At 44.6% G+C, this 18,928-nt stretch overlaps 1 protein-coding gene across 3 annotated transcripts; it reads left to right on the plus strand.

Annotated features, from left to right (window-relative positions):
• Positions 1 to 270: 270 nt before the first annotated feature.
• RAB5B (RAB5B, member RAS oncogene family) lies at positions 271 to 18,926 on the plus strand. Of its 3 annotated transcripts, XM_059683219.1 has the most exons (7): positions 346 to 417; positions 11,049 to 11,198; positions 12,541 to 12,803; positions 14,191 to 14,342; positions 15,216 to 15,338; positions 15,947 to 16,040; positions 16,338 to 18,926. In XM_059683219.1, the coding sequence occupies exons 3-7, from the start codon at positions 12,641 to 12,643 to the stop codon at positions 16,451 to 16,453; spliced, it is 648 nt and encodes a 215-aa protein (XP_059539202.1). In that variant the 5' UTR covers positions 346 to 417; positions 11,049 to 11,198; positions 12,541 to 12,640; the 3' UTR covers positions 16,454 to 18,926. The 3 variants fall into 3 exon arrangements, with proteins under 3 accessions (XP_059539201.1, XP_059539202.1, XP_059539203.1); XM_059683218.1 differs by lacking the exon at positions 11,049 to 11,198 and having other exon boundaries at positions 271 to 417; XM_059683220.1 differs by lacking the exons at positions 346 to 417; positions 11,049 to 11,198; positions 15,216 to 15,338.
• The last annotated feature ends 2 nt before the right edge of the window (positions 18,927 to 18,928 follow it).

Here is an 18,928-nt window from a genome sequence, read left to right on the forward strand (position 1 = left end):
CCTGATTAGATGTTTATGAGTCAAAAGGCGGGGTCATGAGGGTGTCAAGAGTTTATTGGTTGGTCTGTACGCCTGTCAACAGTGTACCGCCTCCTGTCTCGGGGAGCTCCCTCGTCAATGGCTCCTCACCCTGTCCATATTCAAGGTTTCCCTCTTCCTATTGGCCTGGGGACACGCCTGTCCGGTCCCAGGCTCGTCCTCGTTGGTGACAGCGCCGAAACAGGCCCGCCTTTCTCCGGAGGATTGGCGGAGCGGCGCACACAGAGCCCACCCTTGATGGTAGGCGTAATCGTGCTATTGGCCGGGGCCCCCGCCCCAGGGCGAGGAGGAGGAGGAGGGGCTGGAGGGTTTGGTTGAGCTGCGGCTGTTTGTCTGTTCGACACAGGCTTGGGCCCGACGGGGGAGACGGAGCCCCAGGTACCGGGCTGATGGAGCCCTGTAGGGTAGGGGCGGAGGCGCCCGGGAGAGGAGAGCAGCCTGGCCTGAGAGCAGAGGCGGGTCTGGGCCTCAGCGATGGGGTTAGAGCGGCCCGCTGGAGAGGGGAGAAGGGGGCCGGGCCCCGGCAGGCCTTATGGGGGCGCTGGGGAGGGGGCTAGGCGGGCTGGGAGCCCGAAGTTGGTGAGGCTGGGTTCTGCCGGCGGCGGGGCTGGGAGTGGGCACGCGAGGCCCGGGTCTGTGTGAGGGCAGGGCAGGCCTCATTGAGCAGCGCTGAGAGGGAGGAGCTGGAGGAAAGGCCGGGCAGCCGGTGAGGTAAGCCCATCTGCGGGGAGGTGAGGAGGGGTCAGCCCCAACGCCCGGCCCCGAGAGTCACCGGGGCTGGCGCTCTCGAGAGGTCTGATTGGAAGGGCCCAAGAAGGGTTCTGAGTTGGGTAGGAAGCCTTCTTTTTCCGGGAAAGTGACAATTATAACAATAGCGAGGGTGCCCCGGAGTTGCGCGGAGAGGAGGATTTGGGTTCGCGAGGCCAGCGAAGAAAGCTTCCCTAACCGAGAAGGCTGAGGGAGCTGGGGAGCTGGACGCAGGGCCTGGCGTCACCGTGCAGCTTGTGGGTTCGCTCCAGGTGGGCTGGAGGCTCTGGGGCTTGGGAGGACCCACTCTTTTGTTCCCATTGAGTGTGGAGATGTGGTAACTGGAAGTTTTGGGTACTCCCAGGGTAGCCAATGAAAACAAACGTAATTTTTTTTTTTTCTCCTGTGACTGTTGGCTGTTCCAAACTCAGACCCTCCACTTTCCCTTGGCTTCAGCTGGAGAGTGCACGCTCTCTGTTTCTTCCTACCAGCCTCGGATGGTTTAGGGTGCAGTGCTTGTGCAAGAGCTGAGAAGTTGGATTTGGGGGATGTTTGCTTGTTTTCCCACGCAGTAATGTGGTCTGTGGTGGATACCATAGCTCGAACTTGGAAGTGGGGAGTGAGCCAGCTCCTCTGCCCTGGAAAGGGGCTGAGGGATTCCCCAGCCACCAGGAGAGCTTCCAGCCATAGCCAGTGAAACTTTGTAGGACTTAGACTTGGTTGTTTCCTAGGCAGGTAATGATGAGGTGGAACCAACCCTGGAAATAAGAAGTGATATCACTTGAGGAAGGGATTTGGGGAAGAGAAATTCTATTCCACAAGGTTGCCATCACCCCTGTTCTTTGTTTACTTCTCCAGGAGCCCCGGTTAGAAATAGCAAACAGCCCTGGCTGGTTTGGCTCAGTGGATAGCGCATCCGCCTGCGGATTGAAGGGTCCCAGGTTCAATTCCAGTCAAGAGCATATGCCCGGGTTGCGGGCTGGGTGCCCAGTAGGGGGCGTGCAGGAGGCAGCCCATCAGTGATTCTTTCTCATCATTGATGTTTCCATCCCTCCCTCTCCCTTCCTCTCTGAAATCAATAAAAATATTTTTTTTAAAAAAAATAGCAAACAGTAAGGCACTTGGGGAAAGGGGTGAGTAGAGAAAAGGAAGATGTATTTCTAAGGCACAGGAGTCCCCTCCTCCCATATGTTTTTAATGGTCTTCTGACCTTAGTCTCCCATAGATTGGATCTTTTTGGGTTTTCCCTTATACTTCCTCCTTTTTTCCTTTTATACCAATGTATTTTGTCACTACATTCCTTCTTAATGTGAAAAGTAATATGTACATATTTTTAAATATTCAAGCTGTACATAAGTGTAAAAAGTGTAAATGCCCCCACACATAATCTCACCAATTACATTTCATCCAGAAAGGTCAGAGATAAGAGATAGCAGATGAGACTAATCTTGCTTGCTTTGGGGAATGTGCCACCAAAGGCAATTTTGCTTTATGTTCCTACCAAACGTGGTCTCGTTCTTTTCAGTTTCCCTTCTGGGATGATACTCTGTTATTTATTGTGCTCCTTTCACAGTTCTTCTTGTCTTGCTTCTATCAAATTCAGACAAGCAAAGAGCTGTACTCTGGGTTATCCCTCACCTTACACACACCCCGGTTGTGCGGTGGGTATCTTAGAAAATGCCCAGATAGATGGCCAAAACTTTTTTCTCTTTTATGAGCAGGAAAAAAAACATGAAGGAGAATCATTTTGTTTGGGAGTACTATTGGCATCTCTGCTAAATGAGAAATTTGAGACCTCTATCTTCTTGTTCATGGTCTCTGCCTGTGTAGATTATATGACTGTCCCTTCATTATCCTAAAAGAAGATGATGGTTCTCCTAAGGGTCCCTTGTATCTTTCTATGAGAAGCTCCCAAGTTTCTCTAGATAAGAAATTGGCTGTCCTTTAAACTTAGCACAACTGGGACATTTCATACTACCTCCTTGTTGAATTTATCCTTACTGGCTTTAGAAATCCTCTGATATGCCCAGCCTTTGTACAGAAACCTTGACTGTGTCCCCCAGGAGTTTTTATTTCCTCTCCGGCAAAGCCAGTCCTAGAGAAAATTGTAGGAGTTTGTATGTGTGTTTTAATCCTCTCTAGACTTTGCCGTGTTCTACATCCTGGTGATATCCTGTCCCTTTCTTTATATATTTCTTGGTCTTTTCTACCTTCCCCTTAATCAAAGCTGACCTTTAAGAAATGATCTGGAATTGCTTCATATTAAGGTGTAAGTAACAAATAGTCCCTTAAAGTATTAATCTTCCCAAGAGTTTTTGTTTCATAAGAAGGAGCTAAGGAGTGGAATTATCAATATAGAATTTCAAACAGAAACCTTGAGTTACAAAAATTTACTTGGAAAAGGGGGCTTTCCTATTGCCCTTGAAGTCATACCTTATATCTTCTCTTACTTTGCCCAGGAGCAAGATTGCTCTTCTATAGTTTGCTTGTTTGTGTGCTTAGATAAGGATTTGACTTCTGAGGAGGCAGAGGGTAGGAGAAGTAAGTGTATAGCTCCTATTCCTAAGGCATTCAGATTGGAAAGTAAACAAAGTGTAAGACAGTGACTTAAGGAAATGCAACAGCTCTCTAGGAGGAAGGATACCTTAAAACCCTACACAATACACTCCCACTTCCCAAGAGTATTTTAGGAAAGATTTAGTCATTGACTGAATAGTCAGTAACTAAGCTGAGTAAGGAGCCACCCGTGTGAGCAAATTCTGTGCACATTTCTGAACCAGGTTGTAGCTTCTGTTTAGGGACCGCGGGTACATTTTCAGTGTCCTCAAGCTCTGTGGTGGTATGAGTATTTGTGTGTGTGTTGTTTTTGTTAATCCTCACCCAAGGATATTTTTCCATTGATTTCTTTAAAGAGAGTGGAAGGGAGAGGAAGAGACATAGAAACATTGATGTGAGAGAGACACTTCAATTGGTTGCCTCCCACATGCCTTTGCCAGGGATTGCGCCTACAACCGAGGTATGTGCCCTTGACCAGAATCCAACCCTGGACCCTTCAGTCCCCAGGCTAACACTCTATCTACGGAGTCACACCAGCTAGGGCTGTATGAGGTGTTGGGTTTTTTATTTTTAATTTGTGTTTCTCAAGATCAAAAATTAATAGAAATAATGGCCCAAAGTTTGTTGAACATTAATATCAACTGAAAATTCGGGGAATTTTTTTATTTAGCCGTAGTTGCTTCAGTGTTAGGGTGGGAGGGCCACATGTTCGGTGTGATTAGGCCATTTGAGGCATAGTAACGGGTGACAGGAAAAGCAGTTAGCCCATATGAGTTGCAACAGTACCTTGTGGGTTGGGTCCCTAGGGGGCCCTCCATCCAAGGGAGATCACAAAGCAGCCAGGGAGAGAATTGGTTCTCTGAGGCTGATTAAAAACTTTTCCAACTGGAAATAAGTAAGAAGCTATCCAGATGGCATGGAAGGGGAGGAGTTAATGGAGGGAGGAAGCAGGATTGCTTTGGCCTTAATATAAGGAGCATTTAATGAACATCTACTAGGGATCAGGTATTGTGCTCTGCTCTGGAGATTCAAGATAACATAAAAAGTAGTCACACTTTTTGAGAAGTACATAGTTTAAACTAATATGACATAATAAATGCTGTGATAGTAATACAGTCTTAATACTGTGTGACCCCAGAGGAAGCAGTGATGAATACTGCTGGGGTGAGGGTAATTATGCAATTTCATAGAGAAGGTGACATTTGAGCTGGGCTTTAAAAAATACACTAGAAGTTTGCTAGGCAGGCAAGGTGTGAAAGGGCATTCCAATCTTTCCTAGGTCAATAGTAGGGAGTTTGTACTACCATGCTGATAAGAGAGAAGTATGCTTTTTGCCTCTTAGGGAAATATAAGGGAAAGAGAGGGGGAAGTGGAAGGACTCTCTCAAGCCAGTGATTCACTGGTTAACACTAGATCAACACAATGAAAGAGCTGAGCCAAATAGTGGAGCTCTCAGTTCAAGATGTTTGTAATTTGGAATCTAAATAAAGTTTGCAAGTTGAAGGTTTTTACTGGCTTCTGCCCTATCTTCCATACTCAATAAATCTCTCCCATTAATCCCAAGGCCCACTGAATTCTGCAAAAGTTACCACTTCTTTCCCTATCACCTTCCATTAAATTGTTTCTTTCAGCTGTCCTGGCAGGCGTTGGTCAAGACCTTGTAGAAAGGCATAATAATGAGTCCTTTTGTCAGAAGGATGTGGGACTGGATCCCAGTACCCAGGGAAGCCTAGGTCTTCCTAACGTTTAGTCCCAAAGGAAGTACTTATCTAAAATGAATAGAGGCAGAAAGTCTATCCAATCTCAGCTCTTGTTCCTGTCCTGGTGCCCTCTTCGGAGTTCAGTATCTATTGCTTCCCTAGGAGGTATAGTGGTATAATAGTAGCAAGAGTACCTGACTGGGAGTACCTGTTAGAGAAGATTTGCTACTAAACAGCTGTGTGACAGCTGATAGCTGTCTGTATGGTAACACCAGGCAAGGTGATTAATTTTATGTACCTTGGTTTCCTCACCTATAAAATACAGAGACTGGGCTAGATGACCTCTAGATTGCTTCTTACCTGGCAAACTGACTTTACACGGCTAACATTTGGGAATGGGCTAGAGCTAGACTCTAGTGTCTATGTACTTGGAACTCAGTCTCTGTAGATAGGTGAGAGGCTTCATATGTAGTAGGCATATGCTACCAAGTGGAAGGAAGCCAAAGGAACAGAGTTGTGTTCTAGCTGGGATCAGCAGGCTGAGAAAGCCTTCCTGTTCATACTTCCCTGCACTGGTGGGAGAGCTGCCCCTTTCTCCTCCCTCTTTCCCCTCTCCCAGTGGGCTGTTGCCAGGGTCAAGCCTCAGTCCTCCCTAGTTAATGGTCATCTGATAAGTCATTCTTGTGGAGCTGCACTTCTAAGGGAAGTTAAATCTGGTTTCTTTTCTGAACTGAAAGGGTTGAAAGGAAAATCTCCTTCCTCCCTCTTTATTTTTGTCTCAGGTCTAGAGGTAATAATCATCACACTACTTGACTGGTTGGCTGTGGTTTATTGTTTACCTTTGAATGGATCATTTGCCCACTATCAACTCTTAGCAAAAAAGTCACTACCAGAATAGTGAAGTCAATTGAATCTTACAGATATTTCATTTTTGTACCCCTAATTTTTTGAGAGTCTAGCTAGCTGTTGCATAAAAAAAGCCATGATGCCCTTATAAACATGTTGGGATTAAAGATCAAGGCATAGCGATGGACGGCCCATCAATTCCTGTGAACAGGGAAGGAGGACATATTGAGGGTGACACATTGGGGTGGGAGGTAGTCTTTTATAACCCACTGGTTATTGATCTCTGATAAGCCAAGGTTGCTTAGTAGCAAGAAAGTTTGCTGATTGTGTGTCTGAGCTCTGGTTTGACTTACTGTCTGTGGGGGTTATTGATCAGGGCTTTGCAACCTGAGTATGTCTTTGACAGTTTCCTATCTTCACTCTTCCCCAATTCCCTACTGTTTTCCCAAGCCTACAGTGATGTGTCTGCCCATGAGAATTCAGTCTAATTTCCATGTTTTAATTTTGTAGAATAGTAACATTAAGGCTTGTGTTCTGCCCCTTAGATCATATGTTTTAAAACAGATAAAAAGGTAGACCAGCTGGGTATGGCTCAGCAGTTGAGCATCCATCCAGAAACTGAGCTCACGGGTTCAACTCCCAGTCAGGGCATATGCCTGAATTGGGGGCTCAAACCCAGTAGGGGGCATGCAGGGGGCAGCTGATCAATGATTCTCATCATTGATGTTTCTATCTCTTCCTCTACCTTCCTCTCTGAAATCCATAAAAAGAAAAATATTTTTTAAAAAGGTAAAGGAGCCGAAACCGGTTTGGCTCAGTGGATAGAGCGTCGGCTTGCGGACTGAAGGGTCCCGGGTTCGACTCCGGTCAAGGGCATGTACCTGGGTTGCGGGCACATCCCCAGTAGGAGATGTGCAGGAGGCAGCTGATCGATGTTTCTCTCTCATCGATGTTTCTAACTCTCTATCTCTCTCCCTTCCTCTCTGTAAAAACTCAATAAAATATATATATAAAAAGGTAAAGGAATAAGTTTTTGAAGATTCTAGTAATTTTTCCTGTTGTTTCTTTAGAGTTCTGTATAGTATATGCCCTGGCTGAGTGGTTAAGTTGATTGGAGTGTCATCCCATACACCAAAAAGTTGGAGGTTTGATCCCCAGTCAGGGCATGTATGGGAGGTAACCGATCGATGTTTCTCCCTTCCTCTTTCTCTAAAAATCAATAAAAATATATTATCAGGTGAGGATTTAAAAAAGAGTATAGTCTAATGTCACCTAAAGAAAACTTGATCAGTTTATCATCTGCAGTTATTTATATTTTATTTTTGTTTTCATCTTTAATTTCTTTATTGGTTAAGGTATTACAAGGGTGTCCTCATCCCCCCCCCATTAACCCCCAACCTCCCCCCCGCAGTTATTTTTTTTAATGTAGTTATTTTTCTATTGTGTCATCTGTTTTCAAATTTAAAGTGTAGAGTTTTATGATGACCTAGCCTCTGTTCCTATGAAACAATGTATATGAGCCACATAAATAGGTTTTTAAAAATAATTCATCCTGCCCATCCGGCATGGCTCAGTGGTTGAGTGTTAACCTGTATACCAGGAGGTCATAGTTGAATTCCCAGTCAGGGCACATGCCTGGGTTGCAGGCTTGATCCCCAGTAGGGGGCATGCAGGAGGCAGCCGATCAATGATTTTCTCTCATCATTGATGTTTCTCTCTCTCTCCCTTCCTCTCTAAAATCAATAAAAATATATTTAAAAAGATAATAACTCATCCTCACAGAAGTTGAGTAACCCTAAGAGAAACAAATTTCTTAAATGTACCCAGAACTTTGGATTCAAATCCTGCTCTTTGCTACTCTCCCCTCTCCCCTATTCATCGTTATAGATAAGGAAGCTGAGGCTCTGAAAGGCAAGAGAGAGTGAGCAGCCTAAGATCACAGTGGGTTAACTGAGAAAGGGAATAAAAGTCAGGCTTGCACAGTAACAAAGCCCTTACCACTACATGGGACTGTGTCTGTCTAGTTTGGCTTTCAGTTTTCATAACTTTAGTAGCAGGACTGGAGAGTCCTCTAATCCCTGTACTCAGTCCTCATCTTAATTCCATCTAGGCGTGAAATTAGCTGTGGCCTATAGGCTGGCCAAGACTAGACTTCCTTCCATCCCCTGCTACCCCATCTTTCAGTGTCGGCCTCTCTAAAGCGGTGTTTTTAAAATTTTTTTGATCACGACTCACTTTTTTTAAAAAAGGCGTTTTACATCAAAATTCAGTGTGTGTACATATACAAGAGACATTTTTACAACATGATTCTTTTTTGTTGTTTTTGCTGTTAATCCTCACCTGAGGATATTTTTTCCCATTGATTTTTTTAGAGAGAGTAGAAAGGAGGGAGGGGGGGTGAAAGAGGGAAACATCAATTGGTTGCTGTCAGCGCACACCCTGACTGGGAAAGGGATCAGACCTGCAACCCAGGTACTCCCAGTTGACTGGGAATCAAACCCAAGACCCTTTAATTCAGTGGTTCTCAACCTTCTGGCCCTTTAAATACAGGTCCTCATGTTGTGACCCAACCATAAAATTATTTTCGTTGCTACTTCATAACTGTAATGTTGCTACTGTTATGAATTGTAATGTAAATATTTCATATGCAGGATAGTCTTAGGCGACCCCTCGGGAAGGGTCGTTCCACCGCCAGAGGGGTCGCGACCCACAGGTTGAGAACCGCTGCTTTAATGTGTGGCCAACACTCTAACCACTGAGAAACACAGGCCAGGGCAAAACATGATTCTTATGCTTACTATTTGTAGTTACGCTTAATTTTCTTTTTAATATACTTATCATCATCCACCAAGTGATTTCACGGCCACTATTGGCTTATAGCCTCAGTTTGAGAAACTAAAGGTTTGAGGGTGAAAACAGCTAAAGAATTATAACATTGGTTAAGACGCTAATTAATACTGGTTCTTGCACTACAGAATTTTGGGTTTCATGGACCAATTAATTTTAATTGTTCCCCCCCCCCAAGTAATTATATTTAGAAAGTTTACTACTGCCTGTCACCATAATTTCTTTAAGCATTAAAAAAAAAAAAAAACCCACCCAAACAGTTGTTTAGGAAGTTTTTAAAAAATATATTTCCTGTTAAAAAAGAATTATGTAGAATGAAAAAAATCTGAATCCTTCACATTCCATTTTCCTCATTTCCACTCTCTTCCGAGGTAACCACTGTTAACAAATGGATGTGTATCTTTCCATACTTTTTTCTGTGCAAAATTGTCTTTTTTACAGAAATAGGATCCAACCACACGTTTTAGTCTACAGCATATTTTTTACTTCAGAATAGATTTTAGAGGTTTTTCATACATATGTGTGTGTGTGTGTGTGTGTGTATGAGAGAAAATTCTAATAAATTATAAATCTTGTTATAAAGGATATATTCAAGTTTAATAAATTTAGTTTTATGAAAAACATGCTATATTGTCTTTATTTTTATCATTTCATCATAGACCAGTGAAAACTTAATAAAAAAATGGCATATGTGAATCTGGATTCTTAGGATACACTGGCCTAAGAGACTATAGAATACCTAGTAGGATCAGAGTAATTTGTTCCATTCCTCTGTCTTACTCTAATATACTTTTCTAAGTTCTCACTTCTATCTCGTTCCTCTTCCAATTTTCTCTTTATAGTTTTTTGTGGGTTTTGTTTGTTTGTTTGTTTGTTGTTGTTTTTTTTAGAGAGAGAGAAACATTGATTTGCTGTTCCCACTTATTCATTGGTTGATTCTTGTATGTGCCCTGACTAGGGATCAACCCCGCAACCTTCACATATCAGGAAGATGCTCCAACCAACTCAGCCAGCCAGCCAGAGCCGACACTTTCTTTTTTCTCTATCTCTTTTATGTTATGGTTGCTTTTTAGGAATATATTGATAACCAATTCTGAATTATACCTTAGTATATTAAATTGATCTTTTCTGTGAATTAGGGCCACTCAGTAGCAAAACTATCTCATTTATTAACACTATGCAAAATAAATCTTTCACTTAGTCCTTATAGCCACTCTATGAGGTAGGCATTTTTTCCATTTTATAAAAGTAGAAGGTAAGACTTGAGCAGAACATATTTTTTTCTTTCTTTTTAAAATTGAATTTAGAGAGAGAGGAATGGAAAGAGAGAGAGAGAGAAACTCTATTTGTTCCACTTATTTATGCATTCATTGGTTTCTTATATGTGCCCTGAGGGGATCAAACCTGCAACCGTGGCTTATGGGGACAATGCTCTAACCAACTGAGCTACCTGGCCAAGGCCAGAAAATTTTTCTTGATGTCATATTAATAATGATTAGTAACTTAATAATCATTTGAGCACTTTAAGTCAAACACTTACACAAATTCTTTATGTGTGTTATCTCATTGAATCCTCACAACCTTAGGAAGTAGGTCCTCATAAGGCTGTTACCCATTCTACAGATGAGAAAAGGAGTACACTGATAAGATTTAGTAACTGGCCCAAAGTTTCGCAGCTAATAAGCAGAACTGTAAAATAAACCCAGTGAATTGGACTCCACAGCCACAGAATTGGACTCTGCACTGCCTCCTATATGATTTTTCTGTCTTTACTGGGATTGCAGAGATTTTAACCCTGATTTGACTTCAAAACAACTTGCTATAGTGACAAACTGTTTCCCCACATATACTGTAAAGCAGGGGTCCTCAAACTATGGCCCGCGGGCCACATGCAAATACAAATATTGTATTTGTTCCCGTTTTGTTTTTTTACTTCAAAATAAGATATGTGCAGTGTGCATAGGAATTTGTTCATAGTTTTTTTAAAACTATAGTCCGGCCCTCCACCGGTCTGAGGGACAGTGAACTGGCCCCCTGTTTAAAAAGTTTGAGGACCCCTGCTATAGAGTATGATGATTGTGGAGTCACTAGAGAAGGGAAAAATAATTCAAACTGGAGAAGGGAAAAATTCATTTGAACAAGCAAAGTACAACCCAAGCAATGCTTAGATTTTAGAAGTTCTGCATGCTCTGATAATACTAACTTCTTCTTTCAATGCCTTAGTTTCTTTCCCCCTCAGAGTCAGATTGATGAAGTATTCAGGTTTGCATGATTAGCCTCCTGAAGCCCTACTTCTCTCTCTGCCTCCTCCAGCACCAGCTTTCCTAGCCTCTTGGAAGGAAGGTAGAGAAGGCTCGATTGGCTACCTCCTGTACACCTCAAGTTTATTCTTCCATCAAATATTTATTGCTTGAAGACTTACTCTTACACCATCCCCTGGAGATTCCTGCATGTGTTTAGAAGGTATACCTTCTTTCTCTGTCTCTAATTTGGAGGACTACAGCTGTTAGGCCCTTTTAGTATGGAGGGTAATCTAATCCCTAAGCACTAGGAAGACAGCTGCAAGTTGAGAGCAGGTCAAGCCTACTGACTGTTAGACTTAAGAAACTTTCAGACGTGGAGAGGTGGCAGAAGCAAAATGAAAGAGTTGATATTTCTCTACTCACCTTTGACCATAAATGAGTAGATTTTCTGGCAATTGGACCTTGGTTAGATTTCCAGAAATATCAAGAAGACTGGTCATATATGAAGGAGACAGAACCAGAAGATAGCCTTCCACTATTAGGAGGATTGACATTCCCACACCACTAGAATGAATCCCTTCTTTTGAAAGCTAGAAAAAAGCAGAGCAGGAGGAAGAAAAAGGACAGCCCCAAGCCCTAGCTGGTATGGTTCAGTTGGTTGAGCGTTGTCCTGTGCACCAAAGTCGCTAGTTTAATTCCCTGTCAGGGTACATGCCAGGGTTGCAGGCTCGATCCCCAGTAGGGGGTGTACAAGAGGTAGCCAATCGATGTTTCTCTCTCACATCGATGTTTCGCTCTTCCAACGATGTTTCTCTCTTTCCCTTCCTCTCTCTCTAAAATCAATTTTAAAAAAAGAAAAACACTAACAAACAAAAAATAAAGTCAATAAAAACATTTTTTTAAAAAAGGACAGCCTCAGGAAACCAGGGAGATACTGAGGATCTACGCTACTTGTAGGTGGATCTAGATGTTCTTCAGGCCAACTAAAAGTTGATCAGTTTGCTATTCTTTAAAGACATGGTGAGAAATTAATGGAAGGAGTAAAGATTCTTCTACACAGTTTTCGTCTCCATTTTGGCTCCGTTGGCACTTGGGGATTATGTAGTAGGGTAAACTCTACTTCAGATGCAGTTCTTATTTTACCGTTCTCCACTCTTACCACTGAGTGTCAGCTGCCTGGTTACACTCAGTGGTGTAACCAAACAGTGGAGATTATAAGATCACTAGAGGCCCGGTGTACGAAATTCGTGCACAGGTAGGGTCCCTAGGCCTGGTCAGCAATCAGGGCCAATTGGGGCCTTCCGGCTACCAGCCAGGACCTTCCTTCCCCAGCTGCCGGCTAGGGCCTTCCTTCATTCCACATCACCCCCTGGTGATCAGCGCACGTCATAGCAAGCAATCGAACTCCTGGCCTCCCGGTCTAACTCCCGAGGGGACACTTTGCGTATTAGCCTTTTATATATAGATAGGAGCAAAGAAATGAAGAGATTCTATCATTTGTCTAAAAAGTGATTGTAACTATAATGGGTCTGTTTTAATTTTACCCGATTTTTTTCTTACAGGACTGTTGAAGCCTGGAAGTCCCCTCCCCTCCCCCTTCCCCCCTTTGCCGCTTTGTGGCATTCCCCTCCCTCCACCCTTTCCCACTCTGAAAATCTAGCCATGACTAGCAGAAGCACAGCCAGGCCCAATGGGCAGCCCCAGGCCAGCAAAATATGCCAGTTCAAATTGGTCCTGTTGGGTGAATCTGCAGTGGGAAAGTCTAGCCTGGTGTTACGTTTTGTCAAAGGGCAATTCCATGAGTACCAGGAGAGCACCATTGGAGGTGAGTATCTCAGGGAAAGAAAAGGTTCAATGCTTAGTAAGGCTTTTGAAGGGAGATCTAGGGACCTAACTGTGAAGCTAGCTGTCTTAGCTCCCTGGAATGGAAATCCTTTATAAAACAGAAAGAAAGAAAAAGCCATAATGCCAAAAAGCAGGTATATATATACATCTTCTTGCTTTCTACAAGAAAGAAGATTGCCCTTAGCTCACCAATAAAACCACTAATTTTTATCTGTCTCCTTCCCCCTATTCTCATCGGAATCCCAGTCAAGTTTCAGCTGAGTGTCATCTTGAGCAGGGGTGGTTTGGAGCAGATTCATAATCAGAGATGCACACCAGAATCATCTGGGGAACATTTCATCCTATGCATACTTGGGCCCTACCCTAGATCTACTGATTAGTGTTGAAGGCGGTAGGGGTGTAGGCATATATGTATGTGCATTCTGATGCACATATCTGATAAAATAGAGGCTGGAATTAAATATGAAAGATAAAGGCCATTTGCCTTTCCCACATTTGCTACCTTCTCCCTGCCACTACCTCAAAAGTAGGTTGCTAATTCAATAAAAGATCACTTATAAGAACTCCATGTTACTATTTCCCTGCCTGTACTAGTCACCTTGAAAATGTGGTATTCTTGCCCTAGCCAGCTTGGCTCAGTGGATAGAGCATTGGCCTGTGGATCAAAGGGTCCCCAGTTCAGTTCCGGGCACATACCTCAGGCCCTGGTTGAGGCACGTGCAGGAGGCGTGTGCAGGAGGCAACCAATCAATGTATTTCTCTTACCTTGATGTTTCTTCCCCGTCTTTCCTTTCTTGCACTCTCTCTAAAAGATAAATGGAAAAATATCCTCGAGTGAGGATTAACAAAATATAAATAAATAAAATGTTCTTTAAAAAAAAAGAAAATGTGGTGGTCTTAGGCTAGCAGAAAATTATAGAAAAAGTAACAGACAAATAACATTGATAAAGGTGGGACCTCCCAGCAAACTTTAAAATCTTCTAATCAGTTAATTTTTTTCTTCTCTATTCAGTTCTTGATGTGAGTTTTATCTGAAGCTTATTATCTCTGTCATTATCTCTTATTTTGGTTAGAAGAGGGATGACTCTGGTGTAAGTGCCAGTTCTTTCTGTCCCTCATACTTTATTTATGATGTGCACCCACTCCTTAGATGAGAGAAACTTCTGCAGGAAGGACTTAGCCAAGTGTGGTCTTGTGGTCTTACTCCTGGTTCCAGGAATATATATAAAGAGAACACTAAACCTTTTCCTGTAGCTGAATTGCCCAAGTCATGACTGGTCTTAGGCTAAGAGTGGAGATATTTTGAAGGCGTGTGGAATGTTCCCATTCATCCTCTCACAACTGCTTCTCCATTCTCTTATCCATAGCGGCCTTCCTCACCCAGTCCGTTTGCCTAGATGACACAACAGTCAAGTTTGAGATCTGGGACACAGCAGGGCAGGAGCGATACCATAGCTTGGCCCCCATGTACTACAGAGGTGCCCAAGCTGCAATTGTGGTGTATGACATTACTAATCAGGTAAGTGGGCTGAGAGGGTGATCCTTGCTTTCACTTATAGGAATTAAATTAGGTGGGGGAGAGAAAACAAGTTCTCAAAATAACAAAATTATGCTTCCAAGTGCTAAGAAGACAAAGGTAATAAATTATCAGAGACTAGAGGCCCTGTGCACGAAATTTGTGCACTGGCGGGGGGGTGGGGGGTGTCCCCCAGCCTGGCCTGTGCCCTCTCACAGTGCGGGAGCCCCTAGACCTATCACCCCAAAGAGGTAGGCCCCACCCACCCATCCAGGGCTCCTCGATGGATTGCCCCAAAGAGGTAGGACGGACCCAGGGGTCCTGACTCTGCACCGCACAGGGCCATGGGACCCCCAGGCCTGACCGCATGGAGTGGCCACTGGGCCCCGCCTCCACACATGCAGCGTCAAGTCCCCGCCCACCCACACCCACCCGCTGAGCATGCAGCCTCCTAGTGATGGATTGTGGGATTGTGATGGCGTGAGGGCATCACGGAGTGAGGGCATGACGACCACCTAGGCCAGTAGTCAGCAAACTGCAGCTCGCGAGCCACATGCAGCTCTTTGGCCCCTTGAGTGTGGCTCTTCCACAAAATACCAACTTCTGCACATGGGCCACAAAGTTTCAATCACACTGTACATGCGCGCCCGCACGTGGTATTTTGTGGAAGAGCCACACTCGGGGCCAAAGAGCCGCATGTGGCTCTCGAGCCGCAATTTTCCAACCACTGACCTAGGCTATTCTTAGTATAGATGGGTGGTTTCAGTGAGGGAAGACCACCTAGAAGAGGTGAGTTTTGAGACTGGGCTTTAAAGGTGATGGGCCTAGATTGACGGTCATTCCAGCCCACCTATTTTCTTCCTCATGTTTTCCTAGGAAACCTTCGCCCGAGCGAAGACATGGGTAAAGGAACTACAGCGACAGGCCAGTCCTAGCATTGTTATTGCCCTGGCGGGGAACAAAGCTGACCTGGCCAACAAGCGCATGGTGGAGTATGAAGTAAGATGGCCCATAGAGCTCCTTTCTAATACACTCCCTCTGTGCTTGGGACCTCTTTTGTCCAAACCTGCCCTCTCTGGAAACCTCATCTGAGGACATTCATCATGTCATTCCCCAGTCCTGCACCATGTCAAAAACAGCAACACTGTGACCCTAATGATAGCCAGGAGATTTTAGAGGAGTCAGAAGAAAATTCCAGAGCAGCGAGGTGGGTAGGGAATACCAGCTGTGGGAGTACCAGTGTGAAAACAGGAAGGAGGGAGCAATTGAATTTAAGGTAAGGGACTGTTCAAGGGTCAGAACCCAAAAGCCCCCAACCAGCTTACCTTTCTTTCCCATAATTAGGATTCCTGATATCTGTTCGTTGCATAAAGTGGTCTAGACCATAGGTTATCCTTGAGGGAGTTGTCACCAAAATATGGATCCAGAGCCCACTGGCTCAGAGGAGAGTTAAGGTGAAGGAACCTAGGACATTGCCTAGCTCTGGTGCTACATGGGAGTGGAAAGGCCATGGCTGTTCTTTTCTTTCTTTCTTTTTTTAATATATTTTATTGCCATAGTTGTTCTTAACCTACATTTTGAGCACCACTATACCCCATCACTTGCAGGAGGCCCAGGCATATGCAGATGACAACAGCTTATTGTTTATGGAGACCTCAGCCAAGACAGCTATGAACGTGAATGATCTCTTCCTGGCAATAGGTAAGGTCAGAGCTGCCTGAGGTCTTCCTGTCTTTTCCCCGTAGCTCTAGGCAAGATCATAACCCAAGTCATAAGGATAAACGGGAGTGTCTCCTCTGGTGAAATACCTTAACTTTCTATTGTGACCTCCATCCTTTAGCTGTCTTTAATATAATTTACAAATAGTGAACCCTCTCCTCTTCAGAGCATTCTTTTAATGTTTCACATTTCCCCTTACTTCTCCCCCACCCAATAGTCTTTTTTGGGGGGATGAGTTAAAATCTACCACACTTTGTTCCCTTCTCTTTTTGCCTCTAGCTAAGAAGTTGCCAAAGAGTGAACCCCAGAATCTGGGGGGTGCAGCAGGCCGAAGCCGAGGTGTGGATCTCCATGAGCAGTCCCAGCAGAACAAGAGCCAGTGTTGTAGCAACTGAGGGGATAGCTAGCAGCGTACAAGTATGGAGCTAGTACGAGAGCTAAGAAATAACCTCCATTCCCAACCCTCAGCACACAGCCCCTACGGTAACAGCACACTGAGCCCTGGCTCCCAAGGGCTGCCTCCTGACAGCTCCGTCATGGCACTTTTTAACGCTTCAGCAACCAACACCAGGCAGCTGTTGCCACTGACCTCCTACCCCTACTCTGGGGCTTGGGGGTCAGACCCCCCAGGACTTACCTTCCAAAACAGTCTTTCTTCACTTTGTATTTTAGGTGCAAGACAGTGACCTACTTACCTTTCCTTCTCCTCCCCACTTTTTCAGAAAACATTTTTTTGTCTCCTGCCCCTTCTGCTTTGGTCAATCCCTGTCCTTGATCCCCTTGTCCTCCTCTCCCTTGGATGGAGGTGGTGAACCCAGAAACTGAGGATGGAGTTTCCAGTTCAGTCATATTAAGGGCCCTGGGGGAGAGTAAGGCTCAGCAGGAGGGAGTAAGGAAAATTCCTTTTTGGTTTATTTGGTTGGAGTTTCTCATATTTGAAAACACTGCAGTATCCATGAGTTGGCCTTGTGGAAGGTGTTTCTAGGTAGAGTGAGGATGGGAAGGCAAGCTCTTGGGCACCAGTTGGGAGTCGTGTTGTTAGTTAACTGGGCGGAGGCGGAGGTGGAGGAGAAGGGGAGGTGCAGTGTCATCTGTGGCTCTGGAACTCTTCCAAGGCCTAGTTTCCCTTCACTCAGTCTCTTAGGTAGCTTCTCCTCCATAGTGGGGGAAACTCTGGACCCCAGAGTCCTCCAAAGAATCTTCACTGGTTGCCTGCATCTTTGGTTCTGCTGTGATCTAATTGGAGGAGGGACCAGTTTCTGACCCCCATCCTCTGATTTATACATATGCATTTTTTCCTCTCTGGCCTTTGGATGGCCTCAGCCCCAGCCATTGTATCCCCCTGCAGTTTGCACTTTAATTGATGGTAGTTCAGTTGGGACACTTGTTTTATGGGGGTTTTGATTGATTTACCTGCCCTCTCACCTTTTAAATTAAATGGAATCCAAGATGTATATGAGGTTTGGGGAGGGACTGTCGAGTGGCAGCTACTCAAGCCCAATCTCCAATGCTATCTTGCTCCAACTCTGATTCTTAACCTATATTCTTGCCAGCCTATATTCTTGGGTATAGGTTTGCCTTTCCTGGGGAATTAACTGAAGCAACTGGAGAGCGGTCTCAGGATAGCACAGACCATGGTAGGGGTGAAGAGGAGTCAGGCCAGAGGGAGGAGTTTTCTCTCCTTCCCCAGGGTTCATGTTCAATTTGACCCACCCATTACCATGTCTTTTCTACTTCCCTGTACATAGGTATGATCTTTATTCCCACTGTACAGTCTGTTCTCCCCCCCCCCCCCCCAATCAGGCCCTATTTCTTTTCTCCATTGTTAGTATCTTAAGTTTAGTCCCTCCATGCTTATGTCCATACTCATCCCTCATGCAACCAGTGGCTTAATCCATGTACCACTAGGGGCTAGCACCACAGAGGCCTACTTGTGGCCCCCCTAAAATACAACACCTGTTCCTGTGGTCAGAGAGACTGGCACTGAAGGTCCCTCACAACTGTCTCTCATCACCAGACGAAGTTGGTCCTTTCTAAATCTCTAGCCTCTCTTCACATCCCTCATCGGGTATTTTAGGATGTCTTTGGGAAGCCAGCAAGGCAGGAGAGCATTCTAAACTTCTTTTTGTTCCAGCCTAGGGTTTTGGAAAATTGGGGAAAGTAATAGGAAAGGCCTCAGTGACCTAGGATTGGAAACTTTCTGCCCTTTTGGCTTACAGACTTCCTTCTGTGCCAGAGCAGCTGAGAAATCCATGAGGCTGAGATCTAAAGGACCCAGCTTAGGTTCTTCCACTGAGGCTTCAATTCCCTTCCTTTTCCAGGGGCAGCCTTAGTTCCCGTGGCCCTGAAATACATACACATTTTTGTCTTCCTTTGCCAGCACCTCACCAGCCCCCAACAGCACCCAATGCATTCTTAAAAGTGGAAGAACTAGGATGGCTCTCTTAAGTCTCTTAGAAATGAAGTTCTTTCTCTGTGTAGCTTTCCCCATGGAGCAGGAGTGAGGAGGTTTCATTGCCTTGGGGCTGGGAAACCATTTCTGCAGGCTTCTTCTCCCTCTCCAGCCCCTTTAGGAACAGGATTGGCCTTAGCTTCTGGGCCTATCTGCTGCCTTCCTTCTACTTCCTACCAGCTCTCTGCTTTCCTTTGAGCTCTCTTGGGCTTGGAAATCTTAGTTTTTATTTCGCAGCTCTTCATTTTTTCCTTCTATCAGTTTTTTTTTTGGGGGGGTCCCTTTTTTTCTTTTAAGAAAGCATTTGCCTTCCCCCCCCCCCTTACTCTTCCAACATAACAATCGTGGTAACAGAATGCGACTGCTGATTTACCGATGTATTTAATGTAAGTAAAAATGGAAAAAAAAGAAAAGTGTA

Source organism: Myotis daubentonii, chromosome 2, assembly GCF_963259705.1.
Source record: "Myotis daubentonii chromosome 2, mMyoDau2.1, whole genome shotgun sequence".
NCBI classification, from domain to species: domain Eukaryota; kingdom Metazoa; phylum Chordata; class Mammalia; order Chiroptera; family Vespertilionidae; genus Myotis; species Myotis daubentonii.

Coding starts and splice junctions, on each gene's coding strand:
- RAB5B (XM_059683218.1), top strand. CDS start 12,641: ATGACTAGCAGAAGCACAGCCAGGCCCAATGGGCAGCCCCAGGCCAGC. Junction 14,343..15,215: donor TGTATGACATTACTAATCAG/GTAAGTGGGCTG, acceptor ATGTTTTCCTAG/GAAACCTTCGCCCGAGCGAA. Junction 15,339..15,946: donor AGCGCATGGTGGAGTATGAA/GTAAGATGGCCC, acceptor CATCACTTGCAG/GAGGCCCAGGCATATGCAGA.